General features: G+C 34.0%; 1 protein-coding gene across 4 annotated transcripts in view; it reads right to left on the bottom strand.

Moving 5' to 3' along the window:
* Positions 1–20,952, bottom strand: part of ATR (ATR serine/threonine kinase) — a 135,826-nt gene that overhangs the window by 50,895 nt on the left and 63,979 nt on the right. For all 4 annotated transcript variants that reach the window (XR_896111.2, XM_011364451.2, XM_011364452.2 and 1 more), the window contains 3 exons: positions 8,413–8,619; positions 7,520–7,633; positions 4,835–4,950 (listed from right to left, as the gene is read on the bottom strand). Coding sequence is in view for 3 of the 4 variants with exons in the window: in XM_011364451.2 (XP_011362753.1) it covers positions 4,835–4,950; positions 7,520–7,633; positions 8,413–8,619 (437 nt within the window). In the remaining variant the exon portion in view is untranslated. The remainder of the gene's footprint in view (positions 1–4,834; positions 4,951–7,519; positions 7,634–8,412; positions 8,620–20,952) is intronic.

The following is a 20,952-nucleotide window of genomic DNA, read 5'->3' as shown; positions in this document are numbered from 1 at the left end:
TAATTGTTATCTCAATTTGTTTCTATGTATGTTGAACGTTCATTACTATCTTACTATCGCAATCATCTTATTATTATTTAAGCTTATCATGCCCGGTTCTTAGTAAGGGTTGCACTCCTCTGCTTCTATTTGCGTGATGGCCACTTTACTTCTAATTATGTATTTTTTTGTTGTTGTTATTTTGTTTTCAATGAGCTGACATCTTTCAGTATTTCCTGTAGTGCAGGCCTTGTAGTGGAGAATTCCCTCAATTTTTGTATGTCTGAAAAGGTCTTAATTTCTCCTTCATATCTAAAGGAGAGCTTAGTTGTATACATTATTCTAGGCTGGTAGTTCCTTTCACTTAATAGTTTAAATATTTGATTCCATTACTTTCTGGCTTGTAAGGTCTGCGCTGAATAGTCCAATGATAATCTAATGAGTTTTCTTTTATAATTACCGTTTTCTTCTCCGTGGCTGCTCTGAGAATTCTGTCTTCGTCGTTGATTTTTGATAACTTTAATATAATGTGTCTTGGTGAAGGCCTTTTTGGGTTGAGATAATTAGGTGTTCTGTTGACTTCTTGAATTCCAAGTTCCAGCTCATTCTCTAGATTTGGGAAATTCTTGCCCACTATGTGTCTGAAAATGGTTTCTAGTCCCTGCTCCTTTTCCTCACCTTCAGTAATGCCCATTATTCTTATGTTTCTTTTCCTGATGGTATCAGCTAGTTCTTGTATTTCTCTTTCATTATTTTTCATTCGTCGGTTTCTCTCTTCTTCCTTCTGATTTATTTCTAGATCTGTCTTCAATATCACTGATCCTTTCCTCCATTTGGTCGACTCTATTTCCCAAGCTTGCTATCTCAATTTTCAACTCTCGTATTGCGTGTTTTTTTTTTTTTTTATCTCCATAAGTTCTATTTGGTTTCTTTAGAGGGTTTCAATCTTGTTGCCCTGCTCATCTAGCTGTTTTGCAGTTTCTGTAATTGTTAATATGACTCGTTTTGGAACTCACTGAGTTTTTTCAGAAGTACCATCCTGAATTCTCTGTCACTTAAGTCACATATTTCTATGTCTGTAAGCTTATTTTCTGGATATTTTTCTCTTCCTTTCTGAGATGCCTTGTTTCCTTGGTTGTTAATGGTGTTTAATAGACTATGTCTCCACTTGGGCAATAATGGAAGTGTATTCTGTTGTTTTATCAGAAAGAAGATTTATTATATAAAGGTCTCTCTTTAGCCTGCTGCAAAGAAGGCACTTTTCTTTTGGTTTCCAGTAGGTGGCGTTTAAGCTTCTTGGATTACTGCTTTATATAACGCCTTTTATTTTCTTGTAGATTTTAATCACACTCGCTATTCTCAGTTTCAGTCCCTGTCAGTGTTAGCAACAGTTTTGGTAGCCTTTGCTCAGATTCCCCTGGGGCTCCGTGGTGATTGGTCTCGGAGGATATGGGAGTAGGGACCCTCTGAGTTGGGGGCTGGGGGCTGGGGGTTGTGGCTCAGTCTCGGTTTTGCAGCTGGGGCCAGTAGAAATCAACTGTTGTTTCTCTGTGGTCCCGTCCCACTTTCTGCTTTCTGACCTGATGACTGAGCCCTGCTGTCGGCTGCGTAGAAAAGTCCTGGCACTTCCAGGCAGGCTGATCAGGGAAGTCACCGCACCTTCTCCCCTTCCTCTTCTCCTGTAAGTCCACCACCCGACACCCAGGGTTCTGACCTGTGGTAGCTCTTATGTGCAGATCCCACGCTCAGACGTGCTGATGTGCAGTTTGGGTGGTTTTTGTTCAGTTTTAGATGTTCAGCTTATTGTTGTTTCAAGGGGAGAGATCGGAGGACGTCTCTCACTCTGTCATGTTTTCCTAGAACAATGTTTTCTTTCTTAAGTCTTATCATCTTGAGCGACTTCAATGTCTGGCTGGACCATCTAATCGAACTCAAAACTTCTAAATGACTTTCTCCTCTAATACTTTATCAGGACTCCCTTGACAATACAAAGACACTTCATCACTTCTAAAACGAACTATTTAGATACCTTATGCTATGGCCATAGTTTCTCAAATTTCCAATTCTTTCACCCAGTTACTCCAACACATTTGTTCTCTGTCATTGAGATATTATGTCCCTTGACTCTGCTAAACTCTCCTGACTTAAATACTCTCCTTTCATTACCTCTTTCCCTAAACAGCTTAGTCTCCATGGTCCTTCACTTCAAGCACACTCTTGATAATATCCTCTACTCACTCCATTGCCACAGTGTCTTTACCAGCTGTACCAATCTGCCAACCTCCCAACCTCGGATCAATATGAATGTCTGTCTTCACAGAAATGATATCAAGGCCACTGCACTGATAGCAGAATATCGCTCAATCGCTTATGGGATCAGTACTACATATTTTTAGTCTTTAACCTCAGTGGACCTCTCTTCTGTTTTCCATAGCAGTTATTTCAAATCATCACTCTGCTCATATCACCTACACCAACTCCATTGCCACTTACACAAATCATCTCATTTTCTATACCTTATACTTCATGGAGAAAAAAAGAAACCATTGCTTCTCATAATCACATCTGTAAACTTAGCTGAGTTATATTTGTCATTTTGTCTTTCTCTATTACAATGAAAAGATTTTCCTCACTCTAGATCTATTCTCTCATTAGGGACATGGCGACTATTCTGGATGCTCCTTGGGGTATTTCTTATATCAATTATTACCTCTTTCTTCCATAACTTCAACATGATCCTTTCTATTTGCTCTTCAGTATTAACGCTGACATCTTACAACTACATGTATGTAACATTTTTTTGAGGGGACTGGATTCCTTTTCAATCACCAATTAAGGTTAGGAAATGACAAATATAATAAATGCCCTATACTCAAGGATCTCAGCAAGCATTGTGCATTTCACTGCTCCAAATTTCTAAGAATTTAAAAGTGCAATAATCTCTCAGCTAACTATCACTATTTTGAATCATCGTGAATATAATTCTCTAGATGATTTTACCAAGTATTATGGTGAACATGACAAGAAAACTACCAATATTGGGGTATAAGCCAGGTTCTACCTAGCCATATCCTAATGTTTTTTCCTAAAATTATTTCTATGGCAACTTTGAACTATAGTTGATCCGTCCAGTTCTAGAAACCAAATCCCCTAAATATAGCCATCATTTAATCCAAGTTTACTGACTGTCTGTCTATAAATAGTCCAATTGAAAAAAAGATTAAAGGAGAGTCTAGGAGTATAACTTCAAGGCAGCAAAAACAAAGATATGCTTTTAGGAAATTCTTTATTTCCCCCAAGCCCTCTGAAGCAAACATCAAGTAGTCTAAGCTATAAAACTGACCTATTGGCTAAGCTGGTATCTTGGTATTTCATTTAAAAGCTTTTAAATAAACATGGATTAACACCATTAATATTGCCCTTTATTGATCTCTTATTTTTATGAAATGACAATTTTAATGAGCAGATCCCAGCCAGATAAATCTCCTAATCTCCACCATTGAGGGACCATCTGAGAGGTTTCTTCAAGCTCTCAGATATAAAAGCAGAAGGGTCACAAGAATTCTCATTGAGTTGCTAAGATCGGTCTTATAAATGACTACTTAAATATTGCTTCTTATGAAAGAATAACAAGTAGGCAGACAATGTTGACTTTTGAAAAATTAAACTGAATAGCAAGTAGGAAAAAATGTTGGCTTCTACTTCATGTGAAGTAGGCATTAACCACCCTAACCCTCATAAAAAAGGTAAAGAATTTATTCAATAAGCTAGAACTGAATAATCATTTATTATTGAGTATTAATTAAATGTTAACCACTCTACTAGGTACATTTTAATATTATCTTCTTTATTCCTAACAATAATCATTCAAGAGAACAAAAACTACCCACGTTTTCAAGATAAAAAAAATTGAGACTTGGAAATGTTAAAGAACTGGCCCAAGACTTCAGAGCTACCAAATGCACAGCCAAGATTCAAATTTAGGTCTATGTGACTCCAAAGACCATAAACTTTGCACTACATCACAGAAACTCTTAAGCATTTATCTATAAGTGCTATAAAATATAGGATAAAGAAAAGAAGTGTGGAATCCTCAAAAAAGAAAAACTAAATTTTAATTATTGACTTTTACTTTCTATTAATAAAATATATCTTTAAATAATGTTGATCATAAGAAATAAAATGATGTTTAAAGGTTTCTAAATATAAAAAGGTATCTAGCAAATATGCATACTTCAGGGCTTTTACAAAGAATTTTACCACAAGTCTAGGCACGGTACTTAGGCTCAAAGAAATAAAGTAATTTATCCAAGGTCAAATAATATGCATGTGACCTAGAGTACCTAAAATTACAGTTTCTAAATAAAAATCATTTAAAATTTATGTGTTTCAATCAGTCCTAAGTCATTAAAATTGAAAGGAAGATTAGAAAATTCTTTTTAAGTAGAGGAAGAAAATCTCTACACGAGGAGAAATTGGCTGGGGCTGAAGATTTCTTATCTCTATCTGTGGTTACTAAAGGCTTTAAGACTACCTTTAAACTCTAAAATTTCTATATCAATTATACCTATCAAAAGCTTCAAGTCATATTCAACTTAAAGTAGATTCAAAGTATTGACAGTTGAATTAAAAAAAATCAATCTTTTTAGCATCAATAAATTTGTCTAAATAATTAAAGTTACAGAATTTAACCAATGAACTACTCATTCTGACAGTATTATAAGTATAAATCACAGTGGAAAATACATATTAGAACATACCAAAAATACTATGAATGCTAAAAAATTATGTCAAATAAAATTAATTTATAAAGTTAAAACAAGGTCATGAAAATAGTTTTAATGAGTCTACCAACCTAGTATTTAGATGAGGTTCCAGTATTTCCCGAACATGCTCAGGAAATCTCCTCCACAATTGGTGACCTGGGCTGTCAATCTGTATCTCTCTACAGTCATAAATAGAAAGTAACTCCTACAAACACATTTTACATTTGTAAATCCATTGTGAAGGAGATATACCTTTACATTCATCAACATTCTATACATTCTTTACACATATATAATAATTTTATAAAAGTATAAAATTTGGGGGCTGTGAACTTAGGATATTTATTTCAATGCTTAAAATCATTTAGATGACTTACTCAAGATCACAAGCTATAGTAGTATTTGAAGATACAGTTTGTGTTCTATATATAATATGTATTGAAATATAAGATTAAGAGCTATTTGGAAGAAAAAAATTAGAATTTTCCATATTTGCTGAAGTACAATTCTTAGAAGTTGACTTTTTTTTAATTTTAATAGAAGCAATTACAAATCCAAAACAGTTCAAAAATTCAAGATATCTCAAATTCTAGATACGAAACACTGAACTTAAAATTCTGAATATAAAATATAAATGCTAAAGACTAATTTACTTGAATGCCCAGGAATTAAATGGTTATATTTCACTTTCCTGAAAATAAAACAAATGGGATTTTATAGATAAAGAAAAAAAAATCTTTGTCTCTAATACCAATTTTCAAAACAAGACAAATATGTTAGGGTATTATATATTCCATCAGCTATTACTCTTTCTTTCCAATTCCACTGAAAAAAACCGTAGCAATAGATGTATTCTTAATACTTATAAAATATAATAAGCACTGTCTAGCAAAATATGTACTTTACATTTATATTTAGTACTTTTTAATAAAAGAAAGGAAGTATAAGAAAAGTTCAAATACAGAAATATCCAAAACTAATTTTCATTTAAGTTTATAGTGTTATTAAAATTTTATTTGAAGTTGGCTTTTTCTGATGTTCGACAAAGCTGCTCTAGCTAACAGAGGCCCCCTTCATTAACCTCCAAGGACAGACATGAAAGATCAACAATTCTCTAGCTTTTTAGTTTCAGGATCATTTACACTCTTAAAAACACTAATATACTTATAATTGTAGACCTTGCTTCATATTTCATTGAAAAAACAGAAGTAATCAGAATAGACCTCTACAACTTCCAACATCCTATCTACCCAGCTTAGCAATATTGGTATCAATACCCATGTGCTCTGCTTTCTCTCTTGTTACTACAGATAAATTGTTTTTGTTGTTAATTAAGCCCCTTCCACTGCTATACAATATTCCACATCTCTTTAACAACTTAAAATAGTATGACATCATTTTTCTACTATATCATCACTTTTCGCCTCTCTGCTAAATTGTTCCCAAGCAACATATAAGCATACTGTTATTTTTCCTCTTTTCTCCCGTTACTATCTCATTCTCCTGCAACACACCTCAGTAAGAGTTTCTGTAATTTCTCTAATTCCTCTCTTCCCACATGTTCTTAAAAATACTCTAATAAGGCTTTCTGTACTCCACTGAAACTACACTTACCAAATTCACCAATGACCATTATGTTAATATAGCTAATGGTCAATTCTCAATCCTTAAATTATTATACTTATTACTTATTCCCTTCCCACTTATCAATCACTGTCCAGGTTTCAATTACTAGAACCTATTTAACTATAGTACCTCTCTTGATCATCTTATCCAGAATCGGTTTTAAGTACCATCTCCACAACAAAAATTTCCAAATATCTATCTATGACCCAGTCCTCTTACCATGAATGCCAGACCTGAATGTCTAACAAAACAAAGAAACTTCTAATTGAAAAAAAAAAAAAAAAATACCATGAAAAAAAGCAAAGAAAGCCAAACTGTAAAAATCCTTTTTACATGTATTATAGACAAGGAGTTAATTTCCATTATATCCAAATAGGTCTTAAACGTCAGTAAAAAATAGACCAATATCAAGAGAAAAATGGGAAAAGATTTACAGAAAATTCACAAAAAAGTAATAAATATATTTAAAATGCTATACTTCTCTCATAATTAAATGCAAATTAAAATAAAATGGTACCAATTTTCATCTGTCACATTGGCAAAGATTTAAAATTTTGATGAAAAGACAGGTTTGTCAAAGGAATATAAGTTGGTGAAACTGTTTTGATAAAATCTACTAAATGTAAACTGTACTTGCTCTGAGACACACTTTAATATCTAGATATTTATACTACTGATATATTCATTCAAGTGCACAGAAATATATGTATATTCCCTAAATCATTTTTTTATAAGTGAAAAACCTAAAACACAACTTAAATGTGTTAAACAAATTTCTTAAATATCATATATTCAAAGTGAATATTAAGTCATTGAAAAGGATGAATTGTACTGACATGGAAAATTACCCAAGACAGACTGTTAAACACAAAAGAAAATCAAGTTACAGAACATTATAAGTAATGTCATCTCCTTGTTTGGTGGAGAAAACACATATATTTATATATACATAAAAAATTGTTCAAAATACCTATAATAATCTGTTAAGAGAGTACACTTCTGTACTCTCTGAAGTTTTTATCATGACTTTATATTACTTTAATAAGGAAAATGATAGTTAAAAAATAAGTTTCAAAAGTACAGAATTTACAACTTTCTTACTAGAACCCAATAATGTAAAGCCAAGTAATGACTATATGCATTCTTACCTGAATGGCATAAGCAGCTGAATCTTGAGCTCGGCTATTATCTGCATATGCAAGGTAAGCTCTTGTTAGTTCCATCAATAATCCATAGGCAAAGTTTGAATCTTCTACTCCAGTCTCAATAAAAACAAGAAAAAAATTCAAGAATAATTTATATAAATTTTTCTAAACCATACTGTGCTATCCATTGTGAATTTAAGTAAATTTAACTTAGAAAATGATAGTAAGGTTCAAACTAAGTTTGGTATCAAGGCTAAAATATAATCTGTAGCTAAGAATCCAAATCTAAAACTTTTAAGGCTATTTATAAAGTATATTAGAATTATTCAACTTTTATTAAGCTCCAATAATTTGCACTTTTTGGTTTTTAACTCTGAGAAAGAAAATTGTATATATATCCTTTCCTAAATTCCATTCTGGTCACTTGAGAAGCTCCAAGAAAGAATTTAAACATAACCTTCTCTTGGAGAGTCACAATGGGCACCAATATATTAAAAGTTCTGTTTGATTTTGTTTTATAGGATTTCCCAAACTCATTTGATCACAGAAATTTTGCACACAAACTATTAAAACATCCTGGGAAATTAGTTTCCCATGGAAACACTTAGCAATAGTGTTTAAATAGTAATATTTAAATAATTAATTTTTAAGTATTTGTCAAAATTAGGATAGAATTATTTTAAAGAACACGGCACACTAGGCTGGGCTCAAACTTTATTGCTTTTGGCTAAAGATCTCTGCAGAGAATTAAGAAATAAACTCAGAAATTACCTAAATTGTCTCTAGTTCGGATCAAATTCCACTAAGGATAAGCTGAATAGTTCTTTGTAAAAGGAATACAGAAATCCCAACAGGACAGAGAACTCTTCTTATCATTCCAAATTATCATTACTTACCACAAATGTAAAATCTTTTCCTTGGGTTTCAGTTGTTGAGAAATCTAGTCGACCTGGATCTATTGCCCCCAATTCCCCTAAACATTCCCCACAGAGCAACCGAGCTTGAGAGTTTGCATCTTGGCAACCTTTCAAAAGCACTGTCACCAACTGTGAGATAACAGGTTCCACTGTTTCACTATCTGTTGCATATTTTATCAGTTTTTCCTAAAATAAAAAGCAAAGAAAAGTTTATACATAACTTCTACAAACTAGTATATTTACGTAACTAGAAAGCTTAAAAATATTAAGGAATATCTGACATAAATATTGACAAAATTAAATCCCCATATCTGCAGTGTTTACAGCCAGTTTTCAATGAGTTCACATACTATAGTTCACGGTATGTTCTATAGTATTAGAATCATTGAGTGTGTTTGAAAGTTTTAATCATTAATTCTTTAAACAGTTACTGAATATTATTACATTAGCAAATAAAAATAAGACATAGCTCTTATCCCGAGTTCAGTCTAATGAAAAAATGGACATGTAAACGAATAATTAAAATATCATATGATTTGTACAAAAACAAACATATTTACAAGGTAAAGAAGCAATGATGAAGATGAAAAAGAACTCAGGATAGTCAACACATACTTCAGTAAATAAATCAAGGAGGAATAGCTATTAGCTAAAACAAGAACACCAAAAAGTATTTTAAAAAATACTAGAGAAGGAAAAAAAAAATATGGGGAAAAGGTTCTGTGGAAATGATTCTTTAAAAAGGAGGTAAACAGAGAGAGGTAGCATTAATAAAAAATATGTTGGTTTAGATAATCTTTTTTCATCTATCTCCTGAGGATGCTATAATGAAAAACTGTTAAGAAAGAGACTAATCTCAAGCCAGTTAAGATTTAAATACTGTACTGTGTGACCACTTTAGAATTATTTCATTTATATAATTTTCTTTCTGGTAAAAGAAAAGCATACAACCATCTCAAATTCTATGTTAAAACTATGATTCAGAAGGGGGTCCAAGATGGCTGCACAGGTGGATGCTGAGCTCATCTCCTCACAGGAATACACTCCAAGTACACTTATATATATACTTTTTCTAATTTTATTTATTATTATTATTTTTTAATTTATTTATTTAAATTAGTTCCGAGTATAAAGTACACCTATATTTAAAGCAAATCTTCCTGAAAGACAATTGTGAGCCAATTAAACAGCCTCTGCACAACAAGCAAGAGAGAGAGACTACCAATAAGAAAAGCAAAATGAAAAAAGAATTTCAATAAGGATAAGAGTTCTCTGGGATATTCCTCTAACATCTGGATTACAGGGGTTCTAGAAGGAAAATAGAGAGAGACAGGAGCAGAAAGAATATTTTAAGTAATGATATCTGAAAACCTTCTTAATCTAGGGAAAGAAACAGACACCCAGGTCCAAAAAGCACAGAGAGAGAGTTCAAAACAAGATGAACTCAAAACAACCCACACCAAGACAAACTGTAATTAAAATGGCAGAAGTTAAGGATAAAGTCAATCTGAAAGGCAATGACAATAAAAAAACAAGTCGCATACAAGGAAAACCCCATAAGGCTATCAGCTGATTTCTCTGAAGCAACTTTAGGTCAGAAGGGAGTGGCAGGAGATATTTAAAGTGCTCGAAGAAAGGAATCTACAAACTAGAATACTTTATCCAGCAAGGTTATTATTTAGACTTGAAAGAGAGAAAAAGAATTTTCCAGACAAGGAAAAACTAAAGGAGTTCATGACCACTAAACCAGTCTTACAAGAAATGTTAATGGGTTTTCTTTATGCAGAAAAGAAAAGGCCACAACCAGAAATAAGAAAATACAGGAATGGGGAAAAAAATTTCACTGGTCAAGGCAAATATACAATAATTATAGTAAATCGACCACTTCAAAGGTAATAAGAAGGTTAAAGATAACAGTAGCAAAATTAACTATAACTACAACAAATAATCATGAGATAAAACAAAAAGATATAAAGTATGAAATCAAAAACATAGAGTGGAGGGTGGAGTAAAAATGTAGAGCTTTTATAAAAAATGAATGAGACAAACAAGCAATAACTCACAGACATAGACGACACTTTAGTGGTTACCAGAGGGAAAAGAGGAAGGGGAGAAGGAGGTAGAAAAGTGTAAAGGGAGTCAAATATATAATGATGGATGCAGATTTGACTTTTGGTGGTGAACACACAATACAATATACAGATGTTGTTATAAGATTTTACATTTGAGATCTATATCTATATTTTTAACTAACCAATGTCACCCCAATAAATTTAATTTTAAAAATGTAGCACTTTTAGAATACAATTGAGCTTAAATGACTGCCAGCTTAAAATAGACTACTATAGAAATAATAGGGATATATATGACCTCATGAGAACCATCAACCAAAACCATACAAAAAAAATGCACAAAAAAAATGAAGAGAAATTAATCCAATCAAAACATCAAAGAAAACCAACAAATCGAAAAGAAAGATATCCAGAGAAGAAAGGAGCACTAAATAACAACAAAAACAACCAAAAAAACAAATAACAGAATGGCAATAAGCACATAACCTATTGATAATTACTCTAAATGTAAATGGACTGAATGCTCCAATCAAAATACAGGGTGGCAGAATGGATTAAAAAAAAAACATGACTCTTACATATGCTACCTACAAAGAGACTCACTTCAGATCAAAAGGTAAATATAGATTGAAAATGACAGGATGGAAAAAGATATTCCATGCAAATAGAAGTGAAAAGAAAGCTGGGGTAGCAATACTCAAGACAAAACAGACATCAAAATAAAGAATGTGAAACAGACAAAGAGGATTACATAATTTTAAAGGGGTCAATCCAAGAAGAGGATATAACAATTGTAAATATCTACACACTGGACATAGGAGCTCTCGCATATATAAAGCAAATGTTAATGGACGTAAAGGCAGCAATACTATAATAATTGGGGACTTTAATACTCCACTTACTTTAATGGATAGATCATTCAGACAGAAAATTAATAAGGAAATAATGGCTTTAAATGCCACATTAGACCAATTTTACTTGATAGACATTTATAGAGCATTTCATCCAAAAACTGCAGTTACACATTTTTCTCAAGTGCATACTGGACATTTTCCAGGACAGATCACATACTAGGCCACAAAAGAAGCCTCGATAAATGCAAGAAGATTGAAATTACTCAAGCATATTTTCTGACCACAATCACATGAAACTAGATATCAATTACAGGAAAACAATTAGAAAAAACACAAATACATGGAGACTAAACAACATGCTTCTAAACAACCAATGGATCAAAGAGGAAAACAAACAGGGAATCAAAACTACCCTGAGAAAAATGAAAATGAAAATATAACCTTCCAAAATTTATAGGATGCAGCAAAAGTAATTAGAAAAACAAAGTTTATAGCTATACAGGCCAATCTTAAGAATCAAGAAATATCCCAAATAAACAATCTAAATTTATATCTAAATAAACTAGAAAAAGAGAAACAAAATCCAAAAGAAGGAATAATAAAGGTAAATGCAGAAATGAAAAAGAAAATAGAAAAATAATAGTAAAGATTAATGAAACTAAGAGCTGGTTCTTTGAAATGATAAAATTGATAAGCCTCTAGCAAGACTCATCAAATGGAAAAGATAACACAAAAAAAGAAATAAAGAGAGATTACAACTGACATTATAGAATAAAAAGGATCATTTAAAAATACTATAAACAATTATATGACAACAGATTTGACAATCTAAAAGAAATGGATAAATTTCTAAAAACATATAACCTACCAAGACTAAATCAAGAAGAAACAGAAATTACTAGCAATAAAAGACCAATTACTAGCAGTAAAATTGAAGCAGAAATCAAGACTCTCAAAACACAAAAGCCTAGGACCAGACAAATTCATAGGTGAATTCTATCAAACATTTAGAGAAAAATTAGTATATAGGAATAAATTTAACCAAGGAGGTAAAAGACCTGTACTCTGAAAATTATAGGACACTGAAGAAAGAAACTGAAGAAGACACAAATAAATGGAAGCATATACCATGCTCATGGATTAGAAGGATTAATGTTGTTAAAATTACCATAGTACCCAAAGCAATTTAAAGATTCAATTCAATTATCAAAATACCAATGTCATTCTTCTCAGAAACAGAACAAATATTACTAAAATTTATGTGGAACAACAAAAGACCTTGAACAGCCAAAGAAATCTTGAGAAAAAAGAACAAAGTTGGAGGTATCACGCTCCCTTAACTATACTACAAAGCTATAATAATCAAATCGGTAGAGTACTGGCTCAAAAACAGACATAAAAATCAATGAAACAGAAGAGAGAGCCCAGAAATAAACCTTCGATTATATGGTCAACTAATCTTTGACAAAGGAGGTAAAATGTAAACTGAAGTAACAACAGTTTCTTCAACATATAGTGTTGGGAAAAAAAATGAAAATGGACCACCCTTTTATACCACATACGAAAATATCAACTCAAAACGGTTAAAAACTTAAATATAAGGCCTAAAACCATAAAACTCTTAGAAGAAAACAAAGTAAATTATTTAACATCAACCTGAGTAATATCTTTTTGGATATGTCCCCTCAAGCAAAGGAAAGAAAAGCAAAATAAATAAATGGGATTTCATCCAACTAAAAATCTTCATAGCAGAGGAAACCTTCAACAAAACAGAAAAACAATCTACTAAATGGGGGACTCTACTAGCAAATGATGTATCCAATAAGGGGTTGATATCCAAAATACATAAGCAGCTCATACTAAACTAAAAAAATAATCTAATTAAAAAATGGACAGAGGACATTTCTCCAAAGAAGATATACAGATGTCCAGCAGACATATGAAAAGATGTTCAACACCACTGATCACCAGAAAAATACAAAGTGAAACCACAATGACATACCACCTCACACCAGTTAGAATGGCTATTATCAAAAAGTCAATAGGCTTCCAGTCAAGATGGTGGAGTAGGTAAATGCCTTGCTTGCCTCCTCTCACATCCACATCAAAATTACAACTAAACTACAGAAAAGCCATAATTGGGAGTTGCGTGAAGTCCAGCTGAACATAAAAAAAATCCTACAAGTAGGAACATACATAAGAAGCCACCTCAAGACTGGTAGGAGTGGTGGAGACAAGAAACAGGTTGGTCCTACACCCATGGAGGCAGTTGAGAATCAGGAAGGATATCTCAGCTGCAGAGGTCCCCTCGGAGGAGTGAGGGGTCCTGGCCCCACACCAGTCTCCCAAACCCAGGGTTCCAGTGTCGGGAAGACAAGTCATCATAATCATAAGTCTGGCTATTAAACCTGCAGAGTTTGAGTCTGAGTGAGATGGAGGGCCATTAGAATCACACATGTTCCTCTTAAAGAGCCTGCAGACAGACATATTCAGTGACAAACTCACTCGTTCTGAGCTCCAGGACTGGGGCAGCTGCTTGAAAGGCACTGAGACATATGGGGAGGAAATGAATGGTTTGGCTTAAGGGTGAGGGCTAGAGAAGCAGATTTTCCCAGAATGAAGTGCTGGCAGAGAGCACTATTCCTTTATTGAGCCCTCCCTCTAACTGTGTGCAGACCCAGGAAGGTGCCATATCTGAGTCTCCATCAATCTAGCTAACACTGGTCCTCCCCTCAACCCCAGTGATTCCCTGACACTCACCACACCAAAGCTGCTTCCAGGGGATTTTCAATACAAATGGCCTGTCTTGGCTCATGCTGTGGAATTCTCGAAAATCTCTTAAAGGTTTACAAAACCTATATAAGCAGTATGTGGCCTCAGTGTGCCTCATACCTCTTGCTGAGCAGCCTCAAACCCAGCACTAGCAGTAGCTAGCCTTGGTCTGTGGCTTGGCCATCTGCAGATTGGTTGGTGGCTAATGCCAGGAGGTCATGGAGAGAGCATATAGGCTTACACTGAACTTGGCCTGCAGCACAGTTTCTCCTAGCAGGCCCTGGCCTGCATGCTCAGTAGCCAGTTTGAGTCTGAGATGGAGTAAAACCCATGGCCACTACCGAGGATGACACACTCAAAGGACAGACTGGGCAGGCACCTGAGCCCTGCTAAAGTGAATCTTGCTCCAAAGGGTCAGTCCCTGTACAGCAACTCCTCCACTATAGTGATCAGCCAATCACATCAAAGCTGGTCAGTCCGTCCCACTGATATGCAAACAGCAACCAAGGATCAACTACAACAGAAGGGCACACACAATCGATACAAGGGACACACACTGAGCACCAAGCTCAAGTGACCAGGAAGACTGCACCCCTGGGCCTCACAGAACATCTACTACAATAAGGCCACTTTGCTAAGACCAGGAAATATAGCAGCCCTACCTAATAATACACAGAAACACACACAGGGAGGCAGCCGAAATGCGGAGATACAGAAACATGTCCCAAATGAAAAAACAGAAAAAAGCTCCAGAAAAAAAAAACTGAACAAAATGGAGACAAGCAATCTAACAGATGCAGAGTTCAAAACACTGGTTATAAGGATGCTCAATGAACATATGAGAAGAATAGGTGAACTCAGTAAAAACTTTAACAAAGAGATAAAAAACATAAAAATAAAGGAGGAAAACATAAAAAAGAACCAGTCAGAAATGAATAACATGATAAGTAAAATAAAAAATACCTTAGGAGAGAAATTTGAAAAGAATGGCAGTGTGAGAGAGGTCCAGGTTCTCTCCCCTTGAAATAATAAGTTGAACATCTAAAACTCAACAAATAACAACCATCCTGTACACAAGCACGTCTCAGTGAGTGATCTACATGTAAGAGCTTCCAGAGGTAAAAACCAAGGGAGTCTGAGGAGGGTAGATTGGAAGAAACAAAGAAGCTGTCTCTCGCAGCCAGAGCACCTGCTGGAGGAGGGAGAGGGAAGAAAATGCAGCCAGTTCTCTGAAGAGCCCTGTCTAAGGAATATGCGAATTCCATGCAGCGGAGCTCAGGGATCAGGGCAGAAAACAGAGTGGAAACTAAGTGCCAAAGGGCAACAGTTGGGTCTTAGCAGCTGTGGTTGTGAAGCACGAGGCTGAGGCATGGAGATTAGCAGCAACTCACACACACACCATTACAGAGTGTGGCTCTCCGCAAACCCCATATCCTCCTAGACCCAGCTCCGTGAAGCCCCAGGGGAGTATGAGCAAATGTTACCAAAACCAAAGTCCACTGTTGGTACCACTGACAAAGGCTGGGACTGAGGGTAGCCATCATGACTTGAATATTTGTCAGAAAGAAAATAAGGCATCATCAGTCTCAAAGCAGAGCCCAAGCCACTTGAACACCACCTACTGGAAAGCAAAAGAAAAATACTTCAACGACAGGCTAAAGGAAGACCTCTATATAATAAATCTTCTTCCTGGGTGGGGGTGGGGGGAGCAGAATACACTCCCATTAATGCTCAGGTGGAGAAATAATTCATCAAATACCATGAATAACTAGGGTGACAAGGGAACATAGAAGAGAAAAATCTTCAGAAAATGAGCTTAAAGACATAGAAATATGCAACTTAAATGACAGAGAATTCAAGACTGTACTTCTGAAAAATTCGATGAGATTCAAAATAACTCAGATCACCAATTCTAAGAGCTGAGAAAAAAACTAGACCAGCAGAATGAGTTTTTTAAGAAACTGAAACCCTAAAAGAGAACAAAACAGAACTTCTGAAGGGGAAGAAAACACTAAAAGAGTTGAAGAATGAAAGAGCAAGCTTAAGAAACAGCTGAACAAATGGAGAAAAGGATCAATGATATCCAAAAGAGAAATCTAGAAATATTCAGAAGAAGAGAGACTGAAGAATGAAAAAGAATGAAAGAGTAATACAAGAATTAGCTGACATCAAGAAAAGCGACATAAGAATAATGGGTATTGCAGAGGAACAGAAGAGGAGAAGGTATCAGAGAGCATATTCAGACAAATAGTTGTCGAGAATTTCCCAAATCTAAGGAATGAGCTGGAACATTGAATTCAAAAAGAGAACACACAATAATCTCAACCCAAAATGGCCTTCTTCAAGACACATTATACTAAAATTATCAAAAATTATGAAAAAGAAAGAATTCTCAAGGCAGTCAGGGAAAAGAAGACAGTAACCTATAGGAAAACACATCAGACTATCTTTAGATTTCTCAGCACAAACCTTACAAGCCAGAAAGGAGTGGAACCAAGTATTCAAACTATTAAATGAAAGAAATTACCAGCCAAGAATAATGTATCCAGCAAAGCTCTCCTTTAGATATTAAGGAGAAATAAAGTCCTTTATAGACATGCAAAAGTTGATGGAATTATCCACTATAAGTCCTACATTACAAGAAATACTGAAACAAAATAACAAAAAAGTACATAACTATGAGTAAGGTGACTTAGCAGGTAGACAGAAGCAGAGTAGTGTTATCCTTATCAAGAACAGGGTATTATAAGCTTAAACAATAAGAAGACAGCATACATAGGGACAATTTGAGACAACAATAACAGAAAAGGAAAGGATTCAAAGATCCATATTCGCAAAGACCCAGAACTAAATAAAAAAAATTTAAAAAGATGGATCAGAAGGAAAATCCATAAAACTCAACCCCAAAACACACACACACAAAACCACAACAAAACAAACAAACAAACAAACAGTTACCAGAAGTTACCAGAGGGCAAAACATAAAATGGCTATAGGAAAAACTTATATATCAATAATCACCCTAAATGTAAGGCAAAACATAAAATGGCTAAGGAAAAACTTATATATCAATAATCACCCTAAATGTAATGGACTGAACTCAGCAATAAAAAGGCAAAAAGTTTTCGATTGCATCAAAAAACAAAACCCAACCAACCATATGCTGCCTCCAAGAGACATACTGCAGTTCCAATGACAAATAAACACTCAAAGTGAAGGGGTGGAAAATGATGTTTCAAGCAAATGGCATTCAGAGAAAGGCAGAAGTAGTGGTACTAAAATATTGGACAAAACAGACTTCAAAATAAGAAAGGTAAAGAAAGATACTGAGGGACACTTCATAATGTAAAGTGTTCATACAGCAAGAAGACATAACACTTATTAATATATATTTTCCCAAATAGGGAACCTCAAAATATATAAAGCAATTACTGACAAAATTAAAGAGAGAAACAGACCAAAACACTATCATTGTAGGGGACGTAAATACCCCATTGTCAGATATGGATAGATTATTCAAATGGAAAATCAGTAAGGAAATAATATCCTTAAATGACACATTAGATCAACTACACATAATTGACATTTACAGGGCCTTCCATCCCAAAACATCTACTTATACATTCTTCTTTATGCACATGGAACATTCTCAAGGAATGGCCACATACTGAGACACAGAGATAGCCTCAACAAATATAAGAGAGTTGAAATCATACCAACCATATTCTCTGATCATAACGCTTGGAAGTTGGAGATAGACTGTAAAAAAAAGTAGGAAGAACCACGAATACATGGAGATTAAATAACATGCTATTGAAGAATGACTGGGTCATAGAATAAACAGATCAAGGGTTACATAGAAACAAATGACAATAATAGTAGAACATATCAAAAATTTGGGGACATGGCAAAAGCGGTAATAAGAGGAAAGTTCAAATCATTTATAGGTCTATCTCAAAAAATAAGAATGAACCCAAATAAACAACCTAACTCTTCATCTTAAAAACTAGAAAAAGAAAAAAATGAAGCCTAAAATCAGTAGAAGGGAGGAAATAAAAAAAATTAAGAGCATTAGTAAATAAAATTCAGAACAAAAAAATCAAAAAAATAAATGCAACAAACAGTTAGTTCTTTAGGAAGTTTAATAATATCGACAAACCCCTGGCTAGACTCACTAAAGAAAAAATTGAAAGGACACAAACAAAATCAGGGATGAAAGAGGAGATGTTACAATAGATACTGCAGAAATAAAAAGAATCATACAAGAATATTATGAAAAAGTATATAACACCAAATTTAATAACCTAGAAGAAATGGACAAGTACTTAGAAAGATATACCTTCATATACTGAATCAGGAAAAACTAGAATATCTAAATAGATCAATCAGCATTATGAAAATTTAAACAATTATCAAAAACCTACCAAAAATTAAAATTCCAGGACCAGATAGCTTAACCAGTGAATTCTACCAAACATTCAAAGATTTAAAACCTATTCTCCTCAAACTCTTTCAAAAAATCGAAAAGGAGACAATATTTCATAACTCATTTTATGAGGCCAATATATTACTCTGATACAAAAACCTGGTAAAGATAATATAAAAAAAGAAAACTACAGACCAATATCTTTCATGAACACAGATGCAAAAATTCCAAATAAGATACTAGTGAACTGAATACAACAACATATTAAAAAGATTATACACCATGATGAAGTGGGCTTCATCCCAGGGCCAAAGGGATGGTTTAACATAAGCAAACCAATTAATGAGATACAACACATAAACAAAAAAAGAGTAAGAATCATATAATTGTATCAATAGATGCAGAAAAAGCCTTTCACAAGATACAGCATCCGTTTATGATCAAAACACTTAATAAGTCTAGAAGAAAAGTATCTCATCTCAACATAATAAAGGTCATATATGACGAACCCTCAGCTAACATTATACTTAATGGTGAAAAACTAAAACTCTCTCCTCTAAGATTAAGAACAAGATAAGGTTGTCCACTATTGCCACTGTTATTCAGTATAACACTGGAGGTCCTAGCAGGTATAATCAGGCAAGAGAAAGATAAAAAAAACATCCAAATAGGAACCGAAGATGTCAAACTGTCACTATTTGTCAATGACATGATTCTCTATATAGAAAACCCTAAAGACTCCACAAGAACACTACTAGAAACAATAAGCAACTACAGTAAAGTCTCTGGATACAAAATCAATGTTACAAAATCCATAGTGTTCCTATACTCTAATATGAAGTGTCAGAAAAAGTGAAAAAAATAATTCCTTTTACAATCGCAACAAAAATAATAACACACCTAGGGATAAATCTAATGAAACGTGAAGGACCTACATAATGAAAATTATTAGGACCCTAGTAAAAGAAATTGTAGAAGATACAAAGAAATAGAAAGATATTCTGTGTTCCTGGATTAGAAGAATCAACATAGTTAAAATGACCTTATTACCTAAAGCATTATAAAGATTTAATGCAATCCCCATCAAAATCCCATCGGCATTTTTTAAAGAAATAGAACAAAAAATCATCAGATCTGTATGGAAGCACAAAAGACTCCAAATTGCCAAAGCCATCCTGAGAAAAAAGAACACGGCTGAAGGCATTGCTCTGCCCGACTTCAAACTATACTACAAAGTGACAATAATCAAAATGGCATGGTATTGGCAGAAACAGATACAATAACCGGTGGAACAGAATCGAGAGTCCAGAAATAAACCCATGTTTATATGGGCAAATAATTTTCGACAAAGGAGCTAAAAACATACAATGGAAAAAAGAAAGCCTCTTCAATAAATGGTTCTGGGAAAACTGGAAAGCCACCTGAAAAAGAATGAAACTAGACTGCTACCTATCACCACACACCAAAATTAACTCAAAATGGATTAAGGACCTGAATATAAGACCTGAAACAATAAAATGCATAGAAGAAAACATAGGAACTAAACTCATGACCTTGGACTTAAAGAGAATTTTATGAATTTGACCTCAAAGGCAAGAGAAATAAAAGCAAAAATAAATGAATGGGACTATCTGAAACTAAAAAGCTGCTGCACTGAAAAAGAAATCAACAGCAAGGTAAAGAGACAACCATCTGAATGGGAAAATACATTTGCAAGCAATGCCTCCGATAAGGGTTTAATATCCAAAACATACAAAGAACTCATACAACTCCATAACAAGAAAAAAACAAACAATCCAGTTAAAAAATAGGCCGAAGACCTGAACAGATACTTCTCCCAAGAAGACATACAAATAGCCAACAACCATATGAAAGGATGCTTAACTTCATTAGCTGCTAGGGAAATGTAAATCAAAACCACAATGAGATACCATCTCACACCTGTTAGAATGGGTATTATTAACAGGACAAATAATAACAAGTGTTGCAGAGGATGTGGAGAAAAAGAACCCTCATATACTCCTGGTGGAAATTCAAATGGTACAACCACTATGGAAAATAGCATGGAGTTTTCTCTTAAAACTAAGCATTGATCTACCATATAATCCATCCAATAATCCCTCTACTGGGTATTTACCCCAAAGATTTGAAAATATTTATTTGAAAAGATATATGCACACCCATATTCACAGTGGCATTATTCATGGTGCCAGGACGTGGAAGCAACTGAAGTGTCCTACGATAGATGACTGGCCAAAGAAGCTGCGATATATATATACATATACACATATACACAATAGAATATTACTCAGCCACAAGGAGAGATGAAATACTGTCATCTGCGACAACATGGATGGACACCGAGATAATCATGCTAAGCAAAATAAGCTGGATA

This window comes from Pteropus vampyrus, unplaced genomic scaffold (assembly GCF_000151845.1).
Source record: "Pteropus vampyrus isolate Shadow unplaced genomic scaffold, Pvam_2.0 Scaffold97, whole genome shotgun sequence".
Lineage (NCBI taxonomy): Eukaryota > Metazoa > Chordata > Mammalia > Chiroptera > Pteropodidae > Pteropus > Pteropus vampyrus.
This window is presented reverse-complemented; position numbering and strand designations above follow the sequence as displayed.